General features: G+C 39.0%; 1 protein-coding gene and 1 long non-coding RNA gene across 2 annotated transcripts; both read left to right on the top strand.

Moving 5' to 3' along the window:
* The first annotated feature begins 1,534 nt into the window (after positions 1-1,534).
* Positions 1,535-27,653, top strand: LOC122664220 (zinc finger CCHC domain-containing protein 8-like). The gene is made up of 8 exons (XM_043859949.1): positions 1,535-1,959; positions 2,152-2,233; positions 2,395-2,470; positions 9,854-9,934; positions 10,895-11,031; positions 24,884-25,133; positions 26,403-26,466; positions 26,711-27,653. The coding sequence occupies exons 1-8, from the start codon at positions 1,551-1,553 to the stop codon at positions 27,379-27,381; spliced, it is 1,770 nt and encodes a 589-aa protein (XP_043715884.1). The 5' UTR covers positions 1,535-1,550; the 3' UTR covers positions 27,382-27,653.
* Positions 17,042-18,487, top strand: LOC122664222. Its single transcript, XR_006333312.1, has 2 exons — positions 17,042-17,272; positions 18,391-18,487. It is a non-coding gene; the product is annotated as an uncharacterized LOC122664222 (long non-coding RNA).

Consider the following 27,653-nt stretch of genomic DNA (forward strand, 5'->3'; position numbering starts at 1 on the left):
CGACAGGGACCAAATTGTTATAATGTTTTGAAAGTAAGGGTGAGTTTACAGTTAGAAAAGTTGTAGGGGGCATTTGGACAAATGAGCGTTTTCAGGGGGGCATTTGTAAAATCCCTTTTCTAAAAGATATTTATTTTAGTTTGATGCTTTTTTTAATGTTTTTATTGGACGATGTATATACTTTCGCTAACTACAGATGCACTTAATCATTTTATACTTTTGTCTAAAACACTACACTAGATAAAAGGAGGGATCGAACGACGAAGAAAAAGAAGGGAAGGAGAAAAATAAAAGACGAAGAGAAATAAGGGAAGAAGCTCGTTGCTGCTACCGCCGCTGTGGAAGCCGCTGCCGACGCCGAAGCAGATGTCGCTTCCGCTGCTGCAGTTCGCCAGGGACAGAAAAGAAGACCCTTTATCTACCTAAACGGTCTGAAACCCACTCTGCCTTGCATTTTTTTCCTTTTATTCTTCTAGCTTCTTCCTGTTATTTGTTCCGTGTCTTCTTTTTGTTTTGTTTTTTTTTTTTTTTTTTTAATAAATTTTTCTTCTTCTCCTCTACATAGAACTCCTCTGTTTCTGCTAGTGGTGGCCAGTGGCTTTGGCTGCTGCATTTTTTTCCTTCTTGCTTCTTCTTCCTCTTCTTTGTCCTGTCTTCTTCTATTTTATTTATTTTTTATTTCTCTTCTCCTATACGTTTTTATATGTCTGGCTTCTGCTAGTGGTGGCTGGTGTCTTTGGCTGCTGCCGTAGTGGCTGCTGCTGTAATTCTGTGATTCAATATACTGTTTCTACAGTTATGTGATTGAATGTAAATTGTGCATTTGTTAGTATAAGTTATGCAATGCATCTGTTATTATAAGTTATGCATGCGCGAGTCGTAATTCTGTCGTTATGTGAGTATGTAATTATGTGATTCATTGATTTTGTAATTGCGATTATGTAATTCACTGATTTTGTAATTATGTGATTATGCTATTTGGCAATTCCTTGATTATGTAATTCAATTCTTTAATATTTATTTAGCATGTAAGAATAATTTTTAATATGCTAGTTGTGCAAAATAAAATGGTTATATAAAAAAAAAAGAACACTAGAACGCCTTGTTCGCAGGGGCAATGCCTTGCGGCCGTCCTATCGCCAAGGCGCTTAGGAAGGCCCTCAAATGCCTTGGTCACCTTGCCGCCTTGATAACTATGAATCTATGATCATATCCTTAGGTGTGTGTGTATGTGTGATCCATACCCAATAGTGTGGTTTGAGCAATAGACGACACTAAATATTGAGTGCTGACACTTTTCTCTGGTATGGGAAAAATGAATTCATGAATCAATAGTTGGTGTCTGTATCTCTAAAATTTGGGACAGTTTTTGGTGTAATTTTTTTGTTAGTTTTTGTTGAGTATTAGTGTAGTACCTGTGCATGCCTTTTATTTTGGAAGCTTTGTTAGATACTTCTGAGCATTGGTAAATCCCATATGCTTGTCTACAGTAAACTGCCAATAATGGTTCGATAACTTTGATTTGTGTGTGTACTAACAATGGTTATGTAATGCAGTATACTTGGTCATATGGTGGCTGGGATTTCTACAAAACAAAATTTCTTCCTCATTTAAAAATGGGTGCAGAGGATTTTATTGACCTCGGCACAAGTAGTGGTTCTAGCAGTGGCAGTGAAAAAAATGAATTGCATGATTCCAACGGTCAACCAAGTGAAGCTGATTTCCTTATTAAAGTGGACACTGTTAACGGGGAGAACTCGGGGCAAGTTGAGGCTGATGGTGGCAAAGAATATGGGCAACCTGAAGAAGATATGGACTTAGGAACTCCTGATTTGCAAGAGAAAGGGGAGTTGACTGAAGCCGTTGTTGTCGCTGAGATGACTAGAGTTGAAGTATATTGTGAAAATGGTTTTGCCCAAAATGTCAATACCATTGGCAGCCATAGAATAGACGATAACTGTATCCTTTTGCAGCCTGTGACTTTCCCTGAACTTTGCTTGTATGAGTTTTCAGGGTCTTCAGGGACTAAGCAATATCAGTTACGATTTTAGCCATATATACCTAAAATCAGATGTTGGTAGTATTTTGCGCTTGTCCAGCATTTATCATATGTCATCTCATCTCTTGTTTTCCATAATTGCTGTCTGCCAGCTATATGTGGTGTTAAGAGAGCTCGATTGACATGTGACGACCAGCAACCATCGGTGCATGTCATGTATAAATCTTTAACAAGGTCAGGATTTGAGTGATCTTTCTTTGTCAACAAAAAAATTAAGTTTTATTTTGTTTCTCTTGAAAGAAATGATGATATCAAAGAATATTATTTTTAATTCTTTTTTATTGACTTATTTAATAAAATAACCTTTTTTTGCATCGTATGATGTCTCTTTCCAGAGACAGCAAAAGGAAGCTTGAGGAACTGTTACAGAAGTGGTCAGAGTGGCATGCTCAGCATTACTCTTCCTCCAATGTAAGCTTCATTCATCAGTGCCGTTATTCATTATGGATTCCTATATCTTTTGTTCAGCATCTATCTCTAACATCTTTCTAAGCCTTATTTACTGGTGATGGAACTGGATTCTTATAACCTACCCTAAGTGATTGGGATATGGCTTGGAAACAGCCTCTCTTGTGAAGCAGGGGGTAAGGCTGTAATGTAGAATAGCTATGCTGCAACCAATTCTACAGGAAGATCGTAAACTCTTCAATGTAAAGCAGCATCGACAGGGTATTTGGGGGTTTCTTCAATTAGCAACTATGAAATCTTTTATTGAATTAATAAATCCCAGCAGTAGTTTGGAACCTTGGTTGATCTCAGATATGCAGGGAATTGAAATGAAAAAACCAGAATAGAAACAAAGAAGAACATAGAAAATAGAGAAGATTGATAGATAGAAGAAGGGGGATAGGGATGTGTCTCTCACCCACGGCATCTCACCGTACCTGCCTCTCACAGTCACAGGAGCTGTCTCTCACAGCCATTAATGGCTTCAACCAAACTCATTCTATCTCCAACTGTACTTGGCTGTTTCAGCCCTTTTTTGTTTATTTATAAACTTGAACTCGATTATAGCATTATAGACTTTTCCTTATTAAAAAAAATTACAAAGTAAACCCAATTCCAACTAATTAGTTAACAAACAAAGGACGTAAAAATAGAAACTATTGGACTGCTATAAACCCCTATGCAACAAACTATAATTCTCTAAATTATAGGATGATTGCAAGCTTTCATAATCCTCCAAAGGCTTCTCCACGCAATGGTCATGGCCCCTACCAAAATCTGAAGAATATTTTCTCTTATACAGGCTGTACAATGGATTATTTTTGGCAGAATTCCTTCTGGAAATATCTCTTCAAATAAGGTTGATCAATATGGTCAACCACTTCCCAAAAAGAAAGCTGGTCGATCACTATTATGTAGGCAAAATATTGGCTTGACATGCTGGACGATATCCTCTTCAAATCTGGAAATGTGCTATCTCAAGATCTATTTAAATTTGAAGATAATCTTCCACAAAATATGCTGGATGATAAGGGGGATGAACCTGGACAGGTTCTTGCCCATTCCTTGTAATATGCTCCGCCAAATTAGAAATCTGGTCTGCTGGGACATGGTCGGTCAAACCAACCAAGAACCAGGCCACATCATCAGTCCAGGCTACTACACTGGGCTGGTTTTGGGGCCTTGTTCCTGCGGCTACACATGGACCTGTGATCTACATCAAGCTGTGTACATTTGCCCCTCCCAGACCCTGCAGTAGCGGGAGCCTCGTGCACTAGGACACTCTTTAACTTGATATGCTCTTTACAGAAATCTAGGGGCAAAAATCGATTATTTGTTACTTTGAGTTAGTATATAAAATTCCCTATTCTTGAATACAGGCCATTTTCATTTATATTTCTTCCCCTCAAAGCACCAAACCCAACCCCTCCTCAAAGAAAGAGTTCGCCGTGATAATGTGGTTGTGCAATCCATTTTCCTTGAGTCCATTTAGCTATACACTATGTCTTGAAGTTTTCTGATGAGCTGAACTAAGTCGAGTCTTGGTTTTGTCAATCTTTCGAGATATTCTCCAATGGGTCCAAAAAGCATGCAACCTAATGTTTTAGGAGTCACTTATCCAATATGGGATGTGTAATGACTAATGATGTGTAATTTTAGTCACACTATGATGGATACTGGCATGGTGCTAATTATGGAAAGAGAGATACCGCAATTGACTATTTTAGAATTTAGATATCTGGGGTCAATCATAAATAAAGAAGGTGTCATAGATGATGATGTTTCTCAGAGAATTGAAGTGGGATGTATGAAGTGGAGAGGAGCGTCCGGAGTCCTATGTGGCCAATTTATTCCTTCAAAATTTAAAGGAAACTTGATGAATCTGCATCAATTTCTATAGGATTGTTGTTCGACCGGCCATGATCTATGGGGTAGAATGTTGGGCAGTTAAGAAGTGTCATACTGATAAGCTTTGTGTAGCAGAGATAAGGATGTTAAGATGGATGTGTGAAAAAACAAGGAATGATAAAGTACGTAATGAATATATAAGAGCGGACTTGGGAGTTGCCCCGATAAATGACAAGCTTCGAGAGAATCGTTTAAGGTGGTATGGCATATGCAACGGAGGCCTAGGCTTATGGTCATATCTGGGGTCAATCATAAATAAAGAAGGTGTCATAGATGATGATGTTTCTCAGAGAATTGAAGTGGGATGTATGAAGTGGAGAGGAGCGTCCGGAGTCCTATGTGGCCAATGTATTCCTTCAAAATTTAAAGGAAACTTGATGAATCTGCATCAATTTCTATAGGATTGTTGTTCGACCGGCCATGATCTATGGGGTAGAATGTTGGGCAGTGTCATACTGATAAGCTTTGTGTAGCAGAGATAAGGATGTTAAGATGGATGTGTGAAAAAACAAGGAATGATAAAGTACGTAATGAATATATAAGAGCGGACTTGGGAGTTGCCCCGATAAATGACAAGCTTCGAGAGAATCGTTTAAGGTGGTATGGCATATGCAACGGAGGCCTAGGCTTATGGTCAGTTCTCTTCTTTCTTCTCTAATTTGGTTGCAGGATCTTGGATTTCTAACATGGTATTAGAGCGTCTGTAATCAGATTTAAGTTTCTCCATCTCCCTGCTGGTTTCCTTCTTTCAAAACCTATGGTGAGCAACCACCTATTACTGCACCTACTATGATGTAAGAGTTACTCCCTCATCAATGGAGTAGTGTTGTTCTACCTACGTGATGGTCTACAGTTGCTGATTTGAAGAATCTGTGGAGCAAGAATCGATTTCCACTCTATCCTACAAAAAATTAATTTCACAGGGAAAACTCTACTAAAATCGATTTTTTCTCTAGTGTTTCTTGGTTGCTACTTACTTTGGATCTGGGATTTTTTTATGGTGATTTATGTTGCTTCTCAGTAAATCTTCAAGATCTATTGGTTTTCTAATGTCAATTTCTTTTTTCTCCCTCAAAACCCTGCAAAATCGATTTTTGGGTTTATGATTTGCTGCTATTCTTCGATGTGTGAAGATTACTCTACTATTGATTGTTAGTTCCAATCTATTTTTACCTCTATATTGGTTCCCTGTTGCTGCTCGTATTGATACAATCATTACTAGACCAAGTTATTTGGTTTTTCGAAAACCCTGAAGGGTTATCAATTGTAACTGTGGAAGCTGTTTTTTGTCTTCCTCGCCGCGTGATTTGCAAGTTTTTTTGTGCTGCCTTGTGTGCATCTACTGCTGCTTATATTGATACTGTAGTTGTTGTCCGTATAGTATCAATATAAGCAGCAGTAGATGCACACAAGGCAGCACAAAAAAACTTGCAAATCATGCGGCGAGGAGAACAAAAAACAGCTTCCATAGTTACAATTGATAACCCTTCAGGGTTTTTGAAAAACCAAATATCTTGGTCTAGTAATGACTATATAGGATCATAGTACTAAAACTCGCGAAATTTCGGTCGAGATATCGAATATTTCGAGTATCTCGACTTGTCCGAAACGAAACGCAAGTCCGATATGAAAAAATGCAATATTTCGAATATTTCGGTGAAATTTCGATCATCTCGTTTCGGAAATCTCGGTAATCTCGGTCATTTTTGGCATTTTACACCCACAGAAAAATACCATATTTCGACAAAATTTCGGTCAAACCGAAACACCGAAACGAAACGAAACGAGATTTAGTACCATGTATAGGATAGAGTGGAAATTGATTCTTGCTCCACAGGTTCTTCAAATCAGCAACTGTAGATCATCAAGTATGTAGAACAACAATACTCCATTGATGAGGGAGTAACTCTTACATCATAGTAGGTGCAGCAATAAGTGGTTGTTCATCACAAGTTTTGAAAGAAAAAGGAAATCAGCAGCAGGGAAATGGGGAAACCTAAATCTGATTACAGGTACTTTGATACCATGTAAGAAGTCTAGACTCTTGCAACCTAATTAGAGAAGAGAAAGAAGAAGAGAGAAGAGAAGAAAGTTGAAAAGAAGAGAGTTGAGAAGAATAGAGTTCTTGTATTGTGCTCTAAGGCTCTTACACCTTATATAGTCTCTCAAAAATACATAAACATTAAAGTCTACCTCCCACCAAACTCTCACCTAACACCAAACTCTCACCTAACTTTGACAATGGAAGAGTCTGCCACCTAGCTTTGACAATGAAGGCAACGTCCCTTTGTTGACAATGGAGGGAGCTTTAACAGGCTCTAATAAGATCAAAATACCTCTGGAAACTCAACACTTCCCTCAAGCTGGAGCATATACGTCACCCATGCTCAGCTTATTACAATAAGTGCAAAAACTAGGAGCAAACAAGGATTTGCTAAACATGTGAGCCAACTGATCTGTGGAAAAGACAAAAGGAGGCTCAAGTGCTCCAACTAGCTTCTTTAAGACTGCATTTCGAACAAAGTGACAATACACTTCAATATGCTTTGTCCTTTCATGAAAGACCGGATTACTGTCAATATAGACAGCTGCTTGGTTGTACCAATACATCTTCATAGGTGTAGGCACAGAAAACCCCATATAGAAGTAATGATCGAAGCCACATCAACTCGATAGTAGTATGACCCATGGCTTTGTACTCTGCCTCAGCACTAGAAAGGGTATGAGTGTTCACGAATTTAAGTAAGCCTAGGGATGATCTTGATGTGGTGAACATCCAACTTTAGCCCATACACATACTCTGGCAACTCCTTGAAGTTACAAATGTAATCTTGAAGACGAGGAGTGCATTCTTCAAATACTTTGGCGGGATGACAATTCTATGTACTCCACTTCGGTATCAGGAATGTAATTGAGTATAGTGCCCATAAAGTCCACTTCAGTTGTGTCCTCGACCTCCACCACTTCAAAGTCTAGTGTTGTGCTGAGCTCTTTAGGTTCTTTGCCTGGATCATATTCAGCCATATCAGTTGATGGGACCAAGCACATGACATGTGATTAAGGGTCCTCTTCATCATTGTCCTTGTCATCACCCGGTTGCTCTTCGACCACATCGTAATCAGGGACTCATCACGTGTCTGGGTTGGCTTCAATGGCGGCTATGATGGAATACTTGGAGTGTTAAGGGCAAGATTTGGCAAAATGGCCATATTTGTGACGGTGATAACACTTTAACTTGATGTTGCTGAGGTTATCTAATGTAGGATCAGTTTCCAACTAGTCAACTAGGAATCAATCCAGGATCACTCTATATCGACATCAGTAGGTCACAGCATATAGACCAGCAACAGAAAATAACAGAAACTCCTAAACAGTAGGTGAACAGCAAGGTGTTTGACTCTTGAAAGTTGAAACTCTACAATGTTTAACAGTACCTTAGGATGATGTCTAACCACACAGGCAAACAAAACACTACCAATTCTGGCCTATTGGCTGGACAGAAAACAGGTTAATAACCAGAAAAACCACAAGTCTCAGAATTAGTAATTAAACACCTTGGATGGGGATGATTTTCCAGTTGAGGGTAGAACTCCTAGGCTGGGATAACTCCTCAACATCTCATTCTATTATGATGAAGAGATATCAAGGGAACTCAGAATTAGAAAGTATGAATTAAAATAGCTACTCACCGTCATAGCCAGATCCAGCCTTTGGAGGCTTATCCCACTATCAAAGGAAGGCCCTAGGGAGGGTATTACACTGTTCAAAGATGGGCTGAAACTGTGGGCTTTATCTGGGGATTCTTGGACTTGAAGTTTGATGCAGAGAAAACACCAGAATGGTTGAGGTTGACTCTCCCAGGTCTGCTTCAGTTGGTACTTGATAGGACAGTCCTCACCCTTCAAAGTGTTGAACAATTCCAGCAGTAACAACAGTGCTTCATATGCCTCACAGTTGCTTGATAGTTGTACAACAACAACAACAACTCAGCCTTATTGCAACTACATTAGGTCGACTACATGGATCCTTGCCATCCAATCAGCTCTATGCTTGATAGTTGTAGACAAACAAAATAGTAACAAGCATCTGATGGGTAAGGAGAAGAGGAAGAAGATGGGGGGATATGACCAAGGCCTCTCAAGTCTCACCTATCTGCTTGGTCCGTCTTTCACAGGCTTTGGTCTCACTAAAGACTGTCTCACACAGCAAGCATAAGCCATTCTATTTTCAAACTCCAAATAAAATTTTATAATATGTAAGGATTTTACTCATTGACTAATTTATACAAAATTAGTTACTAAAGAAAGTAGTAACTATGGAAATAGAAACTAAAGATATGAAATCCTAAAGGATATTGGCAGCATCTCTCATCCATGCCAGCTGTCCACATGGGCCCACAAAAGATCTTCATGAATAGTACCATGTGAACAGTGTCACATGAATAATGCCACGCGAATAGTGCCGTGTGATTCTTCCCGAATTCTGTTTTAGTCATTTTCTTCTTCATGCTTTGATCTACATCATTATCTCTACCAGTATTGAAAGGCCAAAGGAAGGAATGGAATGGAATTTATCATGATGAGAACCAAGAATTATCAATAGAAGGAAAGAGCATGAACAATGCAAGGGCACTAACAGTGGTCTGCTCGGAGAGTTATATAAATTGTATACAGAGAAGAGTAAACACCCCGTAGAAGAGGAATAGATGGGTGACAGTGAACAGTTAGTTTTGAAGACAATTTAGAATGGCAGAGGGATGGTGGAAGGAAGAGAAATCAGGTTAAAAGATAATATGAGCGACTGTAGGGGGTTACCATCATCCAATAAGAAGCTGAACTTGAATAGGATGTCAGAAAGAAGGGGGTTTCCAAATATTCTGCAGTTAGGGGGCATGCCAGGAACCTGGGATGAAGGGGGAGGACCGTGCATAACTTTCATCTAGTTTTTCTTTCTTTCTTTCTTCCTATTTCTATTTCCATTTTATCCTAGTATTGGTGGTTCTACAGGGTGGAGGCATTTTCTTTTATTATTTCTATTTTCTTGGTCTGAAGTGGGGGTTTGAGTTGGGTTTCTGGGGTGGTTGAGTGTGGAGGTTGGTGAGGGTAATTAGTCTAAGGATGTTTAATTTGGCTTCTTGTGAATAGAGTGTAAGGTGGTTCTTGTTATCTCCTAATTTTGCTGCTTTTCTCCTCCTTTTGAAATTTATTAAAATTTTCCCATCTCGTTGGCCCTTCTTGAGGAAACCTCTTATTCTAGAAGAAATTTCTGGGAACATTAGATGGACTACTCCATGACCACAGAGTATACAGTTTAGTTCTATCTGCTCTGCGCTAGCAATTTATTGAATGTGTCTACTTAGCTATGATGGTTTTTTTTCCAAATAATTTCATATAATCACAATTCATCAATGGATTAAAACATATACTTCCATCATGCCAGGACATGAATGATGCGTTGGAATCTGGTGAAGAGACATACTTTCCAGCAATAAATGTTGGTGCAGAGAAATCTTCCATAGTGGTATGTTTCCTTCTGTTTCTGTGCAGTCAATATGCATTCGGTGGTTGAATGATTGAATAATCTCTTATGCAAGTGAGTTAGATGGTGAAAAGCTGGGTTTGAAATTTGTGGATGGAAAGGCGGCTCTTTAAATGTTTGTTGTGCGTGTGTGTTTTAAATGCAGTAGGAACATTAATTTAAGTACTCATATCATATAAAATCTTTCTCCCGCATATCAATAACATCTTATAGATATAAAGATGTCACAAAATTTGCCATAGACAGGTAGTTCAGTAAACCTCTTTTGAATATTGTGGCCACATTTAGCTAAACCATTGGCCACTGTGTTCCTCTTTCTGAAGACATGTTGAAAGATGCACTGCCAATCGCAAGTCAAGAGAGTTGTGAAGGGTATATCCATCACTTAATTTTTCCTAGTGTGAAATTTATCCAGCTCCATACTGTGTGATGATATTGTCCTGCTTATAGAAGTACCAGCCAATCTCTTATGGCCCTGAGTTCACCAAAAAGTTGGATGTGGAGCCAATGGATCGAGAACTGTCTGCTACCCCTCCTCCACAATTCTGTACACACCCACCAGTGGCGAATGGGAGAGGCCTGGACTTGGATGAAAAGATCCGCCAGTATTGAGAATTACCCAACCCATGGTTGATTATGGCTTAGGATTAATGAACAGTACTTTAGAGCTACTCATTGCAAGAACATTAAGGTCCTTCGCTGCTAGGTGTTTATTTTTCTAGAATCTGACATGTTCATAATGATGGGAAAATCTAACTTATGGGGTTTTCTCTATTTTTTCTCCTGAATTTATTTGTTATAGTTAAATTCTGTCAACTGATCGAATGCGAGATGTTATTCAATATCGTGTTTGCATCATGAAGACGACTCGAAAGTAGATTACTAAGTTCTTTGGATGGTATCATATTTGGGCTCTACTTATCTATATCTTTTACATGTAAGTCTTTTCGGATTGACAACCAAGCAAGGAAACAGCAAAGAAAGGAGTTCATGCCATTGGATGGTGACACTGTACCTCTTTATGATCGTGGATATGCACTGCTTTTGACTTCTACAGATGGTTCAACTAACTTAGAGAGGTACATAATTTGCTTTCATATAAATTCATGGATTCTTAGTTAGTTTATACATGTAAGATGGTATAGCTATGTAAGTGATTTTTCCACAGTTTAGAAGTTTCCTTTACAATGCTAAGATGCTGAAATAAATAGTCAAGAGTCTCAAGATAACTTATGGTCTGATACTCTGTAAATCATGTATTCATTTTACAATTTTGCATTCACATAGGCTTGTTTGACGCAACCACCGGAGAAACAGTGCTAACCATATTGTTGAATGTGCACCACTCTATGGGAGTGTATGTTTGGAGTTTGGACATTGCATAGTGTCTCATAGTTCATGCCACTCTCCATTGAAGGGCCACAGTCTTCATTTAATGCAGATTTTTTATTTTATTTTATTTTTGGTATTTCAACTTCGGGGAGGGGGGATCTAACATGAGTGTGCACCCATGTGGATCACCACGTGTACCATACACAGTGGAATGCAACCATAATTAGTAAATACTTGAACCCCCAAGTCATTCTGTGATGTGGCAGTGCTTTTGCCTGTTCACCTAATAGGTGATTGCAATTTGAAGCAGTTTTGAGCAAGGTTTTGCATGATTAGTATTTTTCTTGTCATTTCAATTTGCAATATAAATCATAAGCCAATCCAAAAGACCCTGGCTTTTCTTTCACCGAAGTCCATGTGTTTATGCTTTTCATCTATATAGTAAGGTCACTTGATTTTTCAGTGTTGATGTCTCCATCTAACTATCAGACACATGGATTCTTTAGTATAACTTTCACAGCAAGTGCTGTGTCGCCGTGTTGGCCACCCTGTATGTTTGCTGGACACTGAGACTCGTATCTGTGTCTTTCCTACCAAACTACTTAAATGGTTTTTCATTCTTTCAATTGCCATTCACATTTGTGATCCTTTTTGCAATTCATTTTGCATTAACTACATGAAACAGACTTAATCCAGTATTGTTTAATGTATTTTCAAATTGTGTTCAAAATGGTTACCAATGGTAACCAACCTATAAACATGGAACTAAGTCTCGGTCGAAATTGACCGAAATCTCCGAGTTGTCTCGGTTTCTGGCCTGGCTGAAAACCCAGGGTGGCCCAAGGTCGAAACCCAGCATCGAAACGAGATCCGGCACAACTCGGTTTCGATCCTGACTGAAACCAGGTTCAAAACCGAGATATCGATCCTTGCCTATAAATATCATCCATTAGTATAACTTTCAGTTTGTGAATGCTTTTGTTTGTAATTATTTTCACGTTCTGCTGTATTAGTTCTTCATCCGTCATCCAGATTATCCTGAAATGCTATCACTGTAGCAGGTTAATGACAATGTTTTAGAAACTGACCCATGTATAGAACCTTAAATGACACCCAAGTCAGAGGCTAAAAGCGTGCATGTTTCTTATGTTATTTTTTGATAATCAATATATGCTCTCTGTTTAAGGACAATTAATATGCTGTAGACCTCCAGTTAATAGTTAATAACTAGTATCCAACAATAATCTGTCTCTTAATGTAGAATTAATTTCCTAAAAACAGTTGGAGTTGCAAAAGTCTAAAAGAATGTTGCTAGCCTGACAGTCCTTGTATGGGGAATGCACTGACAGTCCAACCTTGACATTCCACAATCCACATGAGATGTCCCCTCGTACAGTGCAGAGAAAAATCAGTGCCATCTGTTGTCCCTGATTGTGACTGTCATCCTAGCCTTGGAGATTTTAAAACTATTAAATCTCAACTCAACACGACTCAATTTAACAGCACCTCAACAACAACAACAACTCAGCCTTATCCGAACTAATTGGGCTCGGCTATGTCGATCCTTGCCCTCCAATCAGCTCAATTTGAGGTCAGACTTGATACAAGGCCTAAGCTATGCGTGTCTTCCTCACCACTTTTCCTAAGGTCATTTTAGGTCTGCCCCCGATACTTTTAGTTCCTTCAATCCTCCGTACAGGAGCATCCAAAGGCCTCCGTTGAACATGGTCATGCCACCTCAAACGACTTTCTTGTAGCTTATCATGTATCAGAGCCATAGTTGTCAAGGCGTCGCCTAGGCGACACCTTGGCGTCCAGGCTCCTTTCTCTCGCTTTGACTTTTGGTGTTGCCTTTGTTCGCCTAGGCCCCTTAACAACTATTATCAGAGCTACTCCCAAATCAGCTCTAAATATGGTCATCATTGTAGCTTATCATGTATCAGAGCCATAGTTGTCAAGGCGTCGCCTTGGCGTCCAGGCTCCTTTCTCTCGCCTTAACTTTTGGTGTTGCCTTGTCACCTTAGTTTTTAGTTCTTTCCATCGCCTTGGTTCACCTAGGCGCCTTAACAACTGTGATCAGGACTACTCTCAAATCAGCTCTAAATATGATCATCACTTACTTTATCCTTCTTAGTTTTGCCACTCGTCCATCTCAACATCCTCATCTCTGCTACATTGAATTTATCTATATGATGCTTCTAAACTGTCCAAAATTCCGCACCATACATCGTAGCCGGTCGTATGGCTATCCTATAAAATTCTCCTTTAAGTTTTAAAGGAATACGCCAATCACACAACACTTTGAACGCACCTCTCCACTTCATCCATCTTATTTTAATTCTCTGTGAAACAACATCCTCTATATCACCTTCTTTTTTTATGATTGAGCCCAACTACCTAACATAATCACTTTGCGGAATCTCCCTCTCAACAATTTTCTCCACCTCATTATCTGTCCTAGTGTAACCAAAGTTACACACCATATACTCTTGTCTTCATTCTCTAATCTTAAAGCCTTTTGATTCCAAGGTTGATCTCCATAACTCCAACTTGGCGTTAATCCTTGCTTCTTTCTCATCTACCAAAACAATATCACCTGCCAAAAGCATACACCAAGGAACCTCATCTTGAATGCCTCTAGTTAAATCATTGATGTAGATAAGTCATTTAGGACTTATTTTAGAGGAAATAAACTTTGGGTTGGGTCATATATGTATTGGGACTTTGATCCCATGGGTTTATTTTGTAATTGGCCAATTTAATGAGCCTAAAGTATGGGTAGAAAGTAGGAAAACGAGATTTACTTCATTAGTTTAGTTAGAGTCCTATTTTGAGTCTGTTTTCTTTATTATTTCACTTTCCTAGTTTGTTTAGGTTTCCTTATTAGTTAATGATAGGGTTAGGCCTTTCCTTTTTAGTGTCTAAGTCTATTTTTGAGTCTTTTATATAAGTTTGTAAAGGAGGTTAGCATTGTATACGAATTTGATTAATGAAATTTTGGCTTTAGCCTTTGTGAAAATCTTGAGGTAGGTTGGGTGAGATGCCCAGGCTGAGATAGCCATTCCCTTCCCCCATCCCCTTCCATCAGTTCTTGATTCCAAACCCTAATTTCTGTTAAATTGAGTTCAAGAGTGCTACAAGCTTCTGGGAGTTTCTTTACATCTACAATATCATTCAATTGCAGCAGCTCCAATGGCTTCAACAATTTATTAATTCTGTGGAATTCTTTGTTTTGGTTATCTTTTGAGATCTCATCATTCTTCTCCAAACAAGTTTGAGATCCCATTGTTCTCTTTGGGATCCCATTGCTCTCTTTCTTCTTCTTTGGAAATTTTTTTTTTCATTTGAGTTCCCATTGTTCTCTTGGTTTCCTCATATAATTTCTTGTTTATTAGAGTGTTTTCTATTTCATCCATGATGAGCGCAAACAAATAAAGGTTTAAGGCTGATCCTTAATGTACCCAATTAATTCATTACCTTAGCCTCCCATAGTTCTTACACTTGACAGCGCACCATCATGCATATATGTAATTATGTCCACATATTTGCTTGAAACACTTCTCTTCTCATACTTGCCAGATTAACTCTCTAGGAACTCTTTCATAAGATTTTTCTATATCAATAAAGGCCATATGGAAATCCTCCTTACAATTTCTAAATCTTTCCACGAGTCTCTTAAGTAAGTAAATAGTTTCTATTGTGGATCTTCTTAGCATAAAACCAAATTGGTTCTCCGTAGTAGTAGTTTCTTGTCTCAGGTGGGTTTCAGTTCCCTCTCCCATAATTTCATAGTATGACTCGTTAGTTTTATGCCTCTATAGTTATTGTAGGTCTGAATATCATCTTTATTTTTGTAAATCGCAACCATGATGCTTCTCCATTCATCTGGCATTTTTCTGTGTGCTCATAATCTTATTAAACACTTGGTTAGCCAAGATAAACCAGATATTCCTAAGCTCTCCCACACTTCTATTGGGGCCTTATTTGGGCCTTGTGCCTTGCCTACTTTCATCCTCCTTAAAGCTTCTTTTACTTCAGACATCCCAATTTTTCGTATATATTTACAACATGTGGTTTCTTGATGGGTAGTAATGCAGTCTTCCGCAACACTATTACTCGAAGTATCTTCATTTAGTAGGCTGTAGAAATAACTTTCTCATCTCTTCTTAATGTGCTCATCCCTTAATAGTACTTTACCATCTTTAGTGTTAATACATCTAACATGATCAAGACCTCTACTCTTCCTTTCCCTTACTTTAGCTATCTTATAGATAGCTTTTTCCCCTTTGTGCTCAGATTGTTATAAAGATCTTCAAATTTCTTTGCCCTTGCGTCTCCCACAATCTTCTTAGCTTCATTTTTGACAAATTTATACCTTGGTAGATCCTCTACATCCTTAGTCCTTTGCCATGTCTTAAAATTAACTTTCTTTGCCATGTCTTAAAATTAACTTTCTTTGTAATGTAGTCCTAGATAGGTAGGAGACCTACTAGGAGCCAGGTAGATCAAGCCCTCACAAAGGTGCTGGCAGATTGGGCTATTTTAGGTCAAATCTAGGGTTAGGTTTATGAGAATAGGGTTGAATCTTATATGGTTTTAATGGGCAGGTCTAGGAGAAGCTAATAGGGTAGGTTTGAACAAGGTTTAAACAAAATTAAAAAATTTCAGAAATTAGGGTTAGGGTTTTGGGTTTTAGAATTTAGGTTAAAACTAGGGTTTAAACTTGGAATTAGGGCAAGGGGCTAAGGTCGAGTGCTAGGGGCAATGGGAAGGGTGCTCGGTTGTGATATGGTGTAATTCTGATGGCTGAATTGGGCTATACAGAATTTAGGGTTTTTTGGGTTTTATAGAGACGAGGTAAATTAGGGTTTTGATGAACAGTTGGGGCTAGGGTTCAGGTCGAGTGTAGGAGGTGGTATGAGGGGGCTGTGGTCTGAATTTGGTTGAATTCTGATAAGGGATGAAGGTTTGATGAAGCTTAGATGATCTAGGGTTTGAGGGAATCGATGGGGTAATGGAGGCTTGGGTTGGAGGATGAGAAGAAGAGGGGAATTGCAGGAATTTAAATCAACTTATTGGTCTTACAGATCTACTGTAGCAACAACTTGAAGAAGCTTGAAGAAGAACCTCCCGATCTACAAGATGCAAGGAGTCACTGGAGGTCCACCAGCCCTTCAACCTTGATATGACTCACAAGGGGGGTCTTGATATGACTCACAAGACAATCTCAGAAGAGAGAAACAGCAGCAGCAGTAGCCAGCAGCACAGAAACGATTTTTTTAAAACTTTCATTAGTGGGGGAGCCTCTCCCACGATTTCTATTAATAAGGGCCTAAAGGCCACAATCCTAATACAATTTAAAATCCTCTCTCTTCCAAAATCGTGGAAGGAGTGTGACTTAATGAAATAACTCAAAGTTAAAAGTCCTAACTGCCCCTATTAACATAAAACACTTAAAACTCTTAAACTAAGAAGGTTCCTCATCAACCAATAGAATATAAGATCCTAATAGCCAACAGGAACACTTCACTTAAATTAGACCAACTTAAATTGAACCAATTGGATGCAACCAATTTGAACCGGTTCAATTAAAGACATAAAAATAAAACTAAGTATAAAACTGAAATAAACTAAGTATAAACTAGTCTAAGGATCCTACTAAAACCCTATGATCAGGGGGGCTTCTTCAGCTCATGGAGGCTTGGATTTGCATCACTTTGTCTTAATAGACGTTTTAACCTCATCATCCCACCACAAAGTCTCTCTAGAGAAATGGCATTTTTCTTGCGATTCGCCTAGGACATCTTTAGCAACCTTCTTAATACAAGTAGTCATCTCATTCCATATCGTATTAGTGTCTCGTTCAAAGTCCCACTTTCCTTGTTTCACCACTTTATCAATAAATGATTTCAAAGTATCTCCTTTTAAACTCCACTATCTTATCTTAGGGCAAATAAGCTCACCTTTGTTACGATTCTGTGTAGTGAGGTCATAGTTGTCTACGCGTCGACTAGGCATCTAGGCCGATTTTTGGGGGCCTATGTGACTGCTGCCTTAGTGGTATTTGAACGCCTTAGTGTTATTGACTATAGTTATCAAGGCAGGAAGGCGACCAAGGCCGTTTTAGAGGGGCAAAATTCAAGGCGACACTGCCATGTCGGGTGAGGTATCCAAGGCGACCAAGGATCCTGGACGCCATGGCAACGCCTTGATAACTATGTTATCGACCTAGGTTTAACCCTTATTTGTACCAAATATCATTTAAGTAAATGATTTTTTATTTCATTTACTTAAGATATTATTCATAAATAAGCAAATACCCCCTATTTGAATCCAATAAAAATAGTTAAAAATCAAATTTCGAAAGGATAAAAAGTCAATCCCCCAGTTCAAGAACAAAAATTGGATTTTTTGGCGGTAAATGAAAATTTCAACTTTCTAAAGATGGAGTTCTCAAATCTAAAAAGTCCATAAATCATAATATGGTAGAACATTGCTAAAAACCAAAAGTACCGTAAAATATTCATTTGTTTTGATGTATAAAAAAATATTTTCATTTAGAGTAATTTTGACAGTGTTTGCGTACAGCAAATAAGGTTTCACCAGAACGTAACTCCTTCAATATGAAATCAGATTTAAGCAATCCTGGATTTGTCGGGAAAATGGTTTTGTGCTCTACCTAATACAAAAAGTCTCAATGTAAAAATAAATCACAAATTGACCAGTCAAACTTCTCAGAGAACAAAAATATTTCTCTAAATCGAGAGCAGTTTAGTTACTTATAGATAAACAATATAAACCAAATGTGAGACTAGGTATACTAGGACAATGACCAATTCCAAGAACAGTATAAACCAAATGTATGTTTTGATTGTTTTTAAATTTCCAATAGCTTGCTTCTTCAGTTTTGCTATCTTCTAGTTCTATGTTGATTTTTGATGACTTGATGTGGCTTAATGTTGATTTTTCATGATATAATGTATATCTTGTAGCATACTAAATAATGTTATAAGAGGGGAAATAAAAAAATAACACTTGTCGCCTAAACGCTTAGGTAACCCTCCACCGCCTTGGGCCACCTTGTCGCCTTGACAACTATGAGTGAGGCACATATCCATGACCACTAATCTATGTTGTTTGGTTAGGCTCTCCCTTGGTATAACTTTGCAATCCTTACATAACAATCAATCATGCCTTTTAATTGGGAAGAAATCTATTTGGCTACTTGACGCCCACTTTTGAAGGTAACTAAATGCTCTTCTCTTTTCGAAGTAAGTGTTTACAATGGATAAATCAGATGCCTCGGTAAAATGTAAAATTCCTCTCTCCAATACCATATCCTCCATTTGCACCTTTATAGCCTTTACGATCTTTCCCTACATGTCCATTCAGATCACCCCGTATAATAATATTCTCTCCTTGACTAAAACCTTGCACTACTCCATCCATGTGTTCCCAAAATTGTAGCAGCACCTCATGCCATCTAAATGGGGTAAGGTATACAAATCCTGTTTAACCATTCATCTATATTTGAAGTTATTGGTGTTAAACCAAAGCCATCCATGTTTTTTCTTCCCACTTCTCATAGAGTCGTCGATTGGTATCTACCCTTAATCTTCTAGATGTGTTATTCTATGATGTGTCACTCCTTATTGTGCATTTAATGGACCTTCATTTTACATGCTCAAGCCACATTGTATGTCACACTGTCACTCCTTACTTTGCATTTAGTGGGCCTTCATTCTACATGCCCAAACCACCTAAAGCGACTTTCCCTCAACTTATCACTTCTGGAAGCCACACCTAAATTACCTTAAAAAATCCTTGAAAAATATCATTATCTATTGATAAGGCTACTCATTTGCCTAAATGAAAAAAGAAAAAGGATTCCAAGTTGAGACAAAGATTTTTATGATCAACTAACTTGGACCAAATGGTTCATTAAGAACCAAGGTTTGAGATTTTGGTTTCGACCAATGTTTCGACTTGGTCGAAACTAAAATGTACCGCAAGACGTCGAAATTTTAATCAAAATTTAGTCCATATCGGTGGTAAAAAAATTGACTTTGGCCCTAAAACTTTAGGGCAAGCCTATTTAAGCATGATTACACATATTCAAACTATTTGATTGGAAAAAATACACCAAAAATTGTAGTGTGGCTTTGGACCCTAGGTTGCTTTGTACGCTGTCGGAGTACTATATCCTTTCCGTTATATAACCTATTCTATGCATAATTTAGTACTAGAACACACAACATTCAATAAAAGCAATTGAAATATGTATTAAGAATAAAGAAGAAGAACCATTTAACAGTACATCAATGTCAAAAATGTCATGATAGACATTTACAACTGTATAAGTTACATGTTGCATGTTACTTTTGACACCCATGTGCCTATGCCAATGACCCAGTGCCACATAGAGTTCTGGGGAGGCTTAAAACCACTAGAAGGTTGTTGCCGCTGAATGAACCGTTCCTTCGACTGTATCACAAATGACAGCCATGTCATAGTATACCTTCAGAAATGCTTGAAATCTAACCAATATATAAAAAATTGAAGGCCATAAAAAAATAGGGTAAATTTATATTATTTTCTTCTAAAAATTAGTTACAATAAATTAATTTTTTTAACTAAAAAATAGTTTAAAAACAGAAAATTAAACAACTCCATGAATTAGTAGATCTGCCTACGGTGTCTCTAACATATAAAAAACTAATGCTAACTAATATATATTTACCCTATTTTTTGTAAAAAATAAGTTAAAGGAAAAGGGTTTACCTTCATTTTCGAATTTTGCACAAATCATGCTCAAGATTAGTATCCAGGAACATTCAAGACAAGGTCCCATGGTTTATGCTCTTTGTTGATGATATCGTTCTGGTGGAGGAGACAAAAGCAGGGATAAACGCTAAGTTAGAGCTATGGAGATCAACCCTGGAAACAAGAGGCTTTGAGATTAGTAGAACAAAGACGGAGTATGTCATGTAATTTTAGTCAGACTATGATGGAGACTAACATGGTGCGAATTGGGGAAAGAGATACCGCAGAGTGACTACTTTAAATATTTGTGGTCAATCATAAATAAAGAAGGTGACATAGAGGATGATGTTTCACAGAGAGTTAAAGTAAGATGGATGAAGTGGAGAGGTGCGTCCAGGGTGTTGTGTGACCGATGTATTCCTTTATAGCTTAAAGGAAAGTTTTATAGGACTACTGTACGACCGACTATGATGTATGGGGCAAAATGTTGGGCAGTTAAGTAGTGCCATATTCAGAATTTATGCGTAGTAGAGAGGAGGATGTTTAGATGGATGTGCGGAAAAACTAGGATGGATAAAGTAAGGAATGAGTGTATTACAACTGACTTGGGAGTTGCCCCGATCGATGACAAGCTTCTAGAGAATCGTTTGAGGTGGTATGGTCATGTTCAACGGATGCCTAAGGACGCCCCTGGAAGGAGGAGTGATATGATCCCGATTGATGGAGTTAAAAGAGCTAGGGACATGCCTAAAATTACCATAGGAGAAGTCATGAGGAATGGCATGCATAGTCTAGGTGTTGCACCAAGTATGACCTCGGATAGAGCCTATTGGACGGCAAGGATCCATTTAGCAGACCCCATTTAACCGAGATTATCCTGACTTGCTGGGCTGAACCTCATTCTTCTTACTTCCATCTTTCATTTTTCTTTTAGGGTAAATGGCACCCAGGTTACCTAACTTTTTGACAAAATGTAACATAGGTACTTGATGTTTCACATATTGCGTTAAGGATACCTAAATCGGATTTTAGTTAACCCAGTAACCGATTTTTTTTCTTTTACCAATTTTACCCTTGTAAATAGTTATTTTCTTGCGGGACCCACATCACTACCCCCCTCCTCTTCCTCCTCCCTGCAATCTGACTGACCCCACTCTCTGCTGCAACCCAACCCCACCACCATGCCCCATCCTCCCCTTCTCCCCCTTCCTCTACTCCTTCCCCAATCCCCACCCTTTGCTTCCCTGCAACCTCGACCCTACTGTAATCAATCACTTACCTCCTGCAACTTCCAGCACCACCCTCCTCAAGCCTTGTGAGATAAATCAATATCTGTCCATGCCCACAACATCATCTTCAGCAGAAAGTGGTGACTCTCCATGTCATCAAAACTTTACCTCTTCTTCCTCTTCGCGAAGAAGATTGTATCATTGGTGTCTTTCATTAATTAATGTGATATTGGCTTCAATTTTTTCTAACTTGGAGGCCATTTTATGCTTCGCCCAAACGTTCTTTGGAAATTTCACAACTTGATTGACATATCCACTTGGGTTTCCACCACTAAACTAGCCAGTCACGTGATACAATAACCCATAAATGATATCTTCAATAGTGTAAGCTGCATCTCTCACTTGTGCTACCCATGTTTGAACTTCGCCTTTGGTTTCACTCCTGTCTGCATCTTTAAGAAAGGATTTCATACTTTCTAACTAATTCCTGATTGCTTAAATCTTCACGGACTCCTATGATCAATGCTCCCTCTGTATTGAGGAGTAGAACTATCCTTCCTAGAAAGACCTACACCACTGTCTGTGCCAGCGCCATTTCTGTCTCTCGGGTGAAAGAGTGAGTTCAAGCTGTTGAGAAAAACAAATAATTCTCTCTCTCTCTGCAAAACAGAGGGTCCCAGATTAAGGTCTGTCATGAAGCCACAAGGGAGAGAGATGGGGTTGAAGTGAGTGGAATTAAGGGAGAGGGAGGGGTTGCAAGGGTGTGGACGGAGGAAGAACAGGGGGAGGGGCTTGAGGAGGGTGGGGTGAGAGATTGCAGGGGGTGAGCTGCAGCAGGGGTGGGTTGCGGGGAAGCAGGGTGATGGGGAGGGTGGGCGAGGTGATGGGGTTGGGTTGGGTTGCTGCAGGAAATGGTGGCCGGTGGGGTTGCAGGTAGGAGGGGAATGGTGATCTGACTCCCGCTAGGTTTTTATATTTAAATAGAAATAACTATTTACGAGGGTAAAGTTGGAAAAATAAAAGAATGGGTAACCTCCAGTTTAGGTATCCCAAATGCAATATGTGAAACGTCGGGTACCTATGTTATATTTTGTCAAAACGTTAGGTACTCTGTGTGCCATTTACCCTTTCTTTTATTTTCCATCTTTCATTCATCTTTTTCCAGTTTTCTTCTTTCTTCTCAATTCCCAGCCCTCTTTTCCCCATTTATTCATTCCCTTTTTTTGTTTAGACCTCAGTTTTCCTCACTTTGTTTTGTTTGGATCCATGTAGCCGACCCCATTACGGTTGGATAAGGCTGTGTTTGTTGTTGTTGTTGTCATATTCGCCTAGGCGTCCAGGCTCCTTGGATGCCTTGGGTGCTTAGGCGGGCGTCTTGCCATAGTTTGAGAACTCGCAAGATCTCGCGAGTTTCTCGGTTTTTGGAAAAACCGAGACGAGACTGCCTGTGAGTCTCAAAAGTGCAATATCTTGGCGAGATCTCGGATCTCGGTTTCGACCCATTATTTTAACCTACCTACCACTTAAATACCTTAGCTAACTGGACAAAACTCGACATATCTCGGCGAGATCTCGGATCTCGGGTCCAGATCTCGGGTTGACTCAAAGTTGAGGCTTCGAGTTGGAAAAAAAAAAATGCACCAACTCTGCCGAGATCTCGACTCGTCTCAGTTTTTCCAAGAGCCGAGTTGGTACCGAGACCCAAGTTTTAGTACCTTGCGCCTTGCCGCCTTGATGGTGGACCCTCTAAAATGCCATGGTCGCTTTACCGCCTTGATAACTATGGTTGTTGTTGCACAAATCATGCTCAAATTCAGCAAAAGATCACTGTAGATGCTCCGAAGTAGTCCACAATGTCTTGATTAAGCAAGAGACTGAAGGATTTTGACAAAATCCTGTTTTTTGGGATTTTTCAGAGGTTTAGGTCGAAACATGCAAGTTCGGTTGAAATTTCGACCTCAGTTTGTGAAATGGTGCATTTTATAAGGCTCATTGTACCATTTGACCAAAATTTCTGTGCCTGATAGAGTCGGTCATGGTTTCTTTTCAACCTTTTGTCGAAACTGACTTGGGTTGTCGAAATTTTGGTAGTTGGACCGAAATTTTGAACCTTGCTAAGAAACAATGGTTAGACAATTCTATCTGGTACCTACTTCCTGCTTCCTGGATCGACTTGGTTCAGTAAGACAGCTGAGTGGAAAGCATGTCCAGTTGATGGTCCAACCATTCTGTTTGTCCAGGTTGTACGTCACTGGTTAGTAACATATTTTGTTCTCCTTATTCAGCTGCTGGTTCAACTGAGTTCTTTATAGCAGTTCTCGTCCTAGTGAAATAATTTGGGAGAATGATTATGAGTTGTCTTTTTCTGAAGCTCTACAACTTATGGAACTTATGGTTGATGAATAAACACTTTATCTAATTCCCCATCTGTTGTAATTTGTGAATAACAGTTCTGCACCATAGGGTTAGGATAAGGTTTAATGAGTTGAGTTATCCATAGCATCTTAAATACTTGTTTTGGTGGTTGGAAAAATTATAAATGTTGTTCTTTGGTCTTGGAAAGTACATCAAAGAGTTATCCTGGAGGCACTATCACTTTGTCAGTAATTTGTTAGAACTTGTTACTAAACACATTTTTTTGAAGATATACTGAACACTGATGTCTTCCGCATCTCTTCTCAAATTAGGGGGGGAAATGAAAAAAAAAATTTACCTGTGCCTTGTGTACATGCTAGAAAATAAAGGCTTGGATCTTGCCTTTCACAATTGTTATTAGGTAAAAGGTTTCATACAACATACAAGAGAATCTTTTTGCACGGGAACAACCTATTCTGCCACGTGAAAGAGGGATGTTGGTGAATCTGACGGTTTGATATATAGTTAATGGTCTACCTTGGCCACATGTCAAAATTGAGCCTCAAATTCATCCTATACCCTCCAATCGAATGCCATAACCTCTCGTTTATGCCCATTCACCTCACTGTAGTCCCTTGTGCCCTCTTGGGAGTCACAGAATTTTTCAACTCTTTGTTTTATCACTTGGCAAATTTGGATTGGGTGAGCAGGAGAGCTTGGGGTCTACATTCCACAAAGTTTCAGTACCATCAGAGTTGCCACGTGGCTGAACTGATTGCAGTCGTGCACCAATTCCATGTTCACACTGCTGTGTACCAAAACTGCAATAATTCTGCATCATAGGATCGTGAAGACTTGTTTTTCTGGGGTTGAACAAGCTGTTTCTTTTGTCATTATTCTCATGGATAAATCTGCAGAAATTTCTATGGAGAACCAGAGGCATTCTCACTTTTTACATTTTGTTACTGATGTTGCTGTACCTTGTGCGGGAAAAAGATATGCTTTTGAGTTCGTAGGAGTGTTGAAGTTTTAATATCCCTTCTTTGTTCTGGTGGTAATACCCATGAGCTAGTTGTGACATTTTATCATTCTACTCTTTACCTGTCCTTTATAAACTTGGTCATTCATGCATCTCTTCTCCTTAATGCCATTTATTGTCTGGATCATGCATCTTTTCTAACCACATTCTCATTCTTGGAGCACCAATTCTTACATTTGATAAATTGGTAACACACTTTTATTTATACTGTAGTGGGCTGGAAACATTTGAGGCCCCACGTTGTTTCAATTGTGGTTCCTACAATCACTCTATGAAGGAGTGCTCAAAGCCTCGTGACAATGATGCCGTCAATAGTGCTCGCCAGAAGCACAACTCCAAACGGAACCAAACTAGTGGTCCTCGTCAGGCGACCCGGTATTATCAAGATACTCCAGGTGGGAAGTATGATGGTCTGAGACCAGGTGCTCTCAGTGCTTCAGCAAGAGAAGCTATGGGTATTGGGGTAATCTAACTCATCCTTTCTTGATGAAAAACTGTTTCTTGTTTTTTTTTTTAATTTTCTTTAATTTTTGGTCTTCATCAATTCGGCCTGTGTTGTTGGTATATATATCAATAGATATGTGAAGAACCTAGAAAAGCTGTGACCTAAATTTGCCCTTTTTTATTTGGCGGATCCTTCTGAATGTCATGTCATGTCACCATAGATGGTGACATTAAGACTTGGTCAAATAGTTATTTGTAAGTATTTTGTTAAATTTTGAGTTAAAAGTACTCAAAATGGCTGGCACATTTAGCTATTCATATTTCCTGGAAGTTTACTGTAACCATAATTGGACATAGTATTGTGTGCAGAAAAACCATCACTCTGTCAACCATAGTTATCAAGGTGGCAAGGCAACCAAGGCAGTTGGAGAGGATCCAAAATTAAGGTGACACCAACAAGGCGCCCAAGGTGACCAATGAACCTGGACGCCTTGATAACTATGCTCTCAACCATACTTGTGAGATGTTAAAAGATCTTGATGCAATCATAACTTCTATGGATCTTTATTCCCCTCTTTCTCAGTTCATGTGTAATCTTACTGGTTACGCTTAATAGCATGCTCCCCCCCACCCCCCAAAAAAAAAACCCTATGTGCACGCACAATAAGTGGCACCAGGAGGCTGAAATATATAAAAAAAGAGCAACCCAGTGCACAAGGCTCCCGCTACTGCAGGGTCTGGAAGGAGCAAATGTACACAGCCTTACCCCCTGCTTCGCAGGAGAGGCTGTTTCCAAGTTTCAAACCCGCAACCAACAGGTTGCAATAGTGCAACTTAACCGTTGCACCGAGGCTCGTCCACTGAAGCCGAAATATATACAGAGCCAATATATATAGGGAGTGATTCTCCTGTCTCAACTGGGGGGAGGTGAGATGAATCACTTCCACGTTGAAAATATTGTTCCAGTGTATGCCCAGATCAGCCAACTGTGTCTTGGATGTACTAGCTGGCAAAAGAATTAAGAGCAATGAATTGTATTTGGGTCCATAGTCTATTCCTAGGGGTTTTATGTTGAGGAATAAAACTGGGTTAGCCATTGTTAGACCTACCACAAGAAGGGAAATATCTGTTATGTTCTTCACTGAAGGTTATTACCTTGAAGATTATAATTTACTTCCAACCAGCCTGAGATGTTTGTAATGACTTATTTATCTAGGAAAACACTGTTCAGCATTTCTCTGTCTCCCTCTCGTTCATCATTTGAGATTATTTGTATATTTTCTTACAGGAGTTTGATCCACCTCCATGGCTGTTCAGAATGCGTGAAATGGGTTATCCACCAGGATATCTTGGTAAGTGCATCTATTTCACTTCAGACTCCGTCACTTTTTATCTCGTTTTCCAGTCATATCATAACTAACAAGTGTTGAGAGCATTAATGCTATTCTTCTGGAATACATATACTGGATATTTTGTTTTATTTTATTTGTGTTTTGATTTTTTGCCATTCTCCTCTTCATTGATACTCTACTGTACTTGATTTAAATTTCACATTTGTTTTCTTATTAGTTGTTTCTCTTGATTGATCATTTTTAGATCCAGTAGATGATGATAAGTCATCAGGGATTAAAATATATGCTGATGAGGAAATCAAAATATATGCTGATGAGGAAAGTAAGCTAGAACAGGAGGATGGAGAAATCCTTGAAAGACAGGATCCGGAGCCAATTGCACCACAGGTAAAGTTGGAGAAGACTGTCGAATTTCCAGGAATAAACGCACCAATACCAGTGAATGCAGATGAACAGCGTTGGGCAGGTCCCCCAGGGGGTTCAAGTCTTGATTTTTCTAGGAACCGATTGCACCAAAGGTCAAATCGTTCATCACATGGCTTTAGAAAAGGGCAGTACCATGATCAAGGGTGGTCCAGGGACCATCGAGATGATGGCCCCCCTGGCTGTGACAGTCCCTCCATATCTGGTAGCACAAGTGAGTCTCAGAACCCCGGAGGTATTCCAATACCAAGAAGTCCAACTTTAGGAAGGTCTCTGTCCGACAGAGGGAGGAGCCCTTTGATCCATGAAGGTTCCCCTAATCACAGTCCTTATAGTTCTTTGGCGTATTCATCCCCCAATCCAGTGTTGTCACCGCAGAATTACAGCTCACCTCCTTTTGAGAGTAGGAACTATGAAAGTCAATACTCCAGCTATAATTCATCTTCACATAGGAGGGAAAGGTATAATCGTCATCATCAAAATTATCGGTAATGAAATCACATACCTGTTTTATTTCACCCTATGTAGAGTCAACTGCAGATGTAATTTGTAGTTCATTTGTAGGAGATCTCATTGTTAAGCACTGAATTTGGATTGTTTATTGATACAAAATCAGAATGTAAAAGTCATCTCTGTACTGATCAAAGATGAGCTTGTAACTTATGTTCTTCTTTCATGAATTCAGGAACTCTCATTTCAAATTAAGTATTTGTGGATAAATATTGTAAACAATAGTTGTCAAATTGAGAAGGCAACCCTGATCT

The sequence above is a fragment of the Telopea speciosissima genome, chromosome 6 (assembly GCF_018873765.1).
Source record: "Telopea speciosissima isolate NSW1024214 ecotype Mountain lineage chromosome 6, Tspe_v1, whole genome shotgun sequence".
NCBI lineage: Eukaryota > Viridiplantae > Streptophyta > Magnoliopsida > Proteales > Proteaceae > Telopea > Telopea speciosissima.

What these genes read in the sequence shown, in the direction of transcription:
- LOC122664220 (XM_043859949.1), top strand. Translation starts at nt 1,551, where the DNA reads ATGCAGTATACTTGGTCATATGGTGGCTGGGATTTCTACAAAACAAAA. An exon ending in CAGAGAAATCTTCCATAGTG is followed by an intron (nt 9,935 to 10,894) that starts GTATGTTTCCTT and finishes TTTACATGTAAG; the next exon opens with TCTTTTCGGATTGACAACCA. An exon ending in GGTTCAACTAACTTAGAGAG is followed by an intron (nt 11,032 to 24,883) that starts GTACATAATTTG and finishes TTTATACTGTAG; the next exon opens with TGGGCTGGAAACATTTGAGG.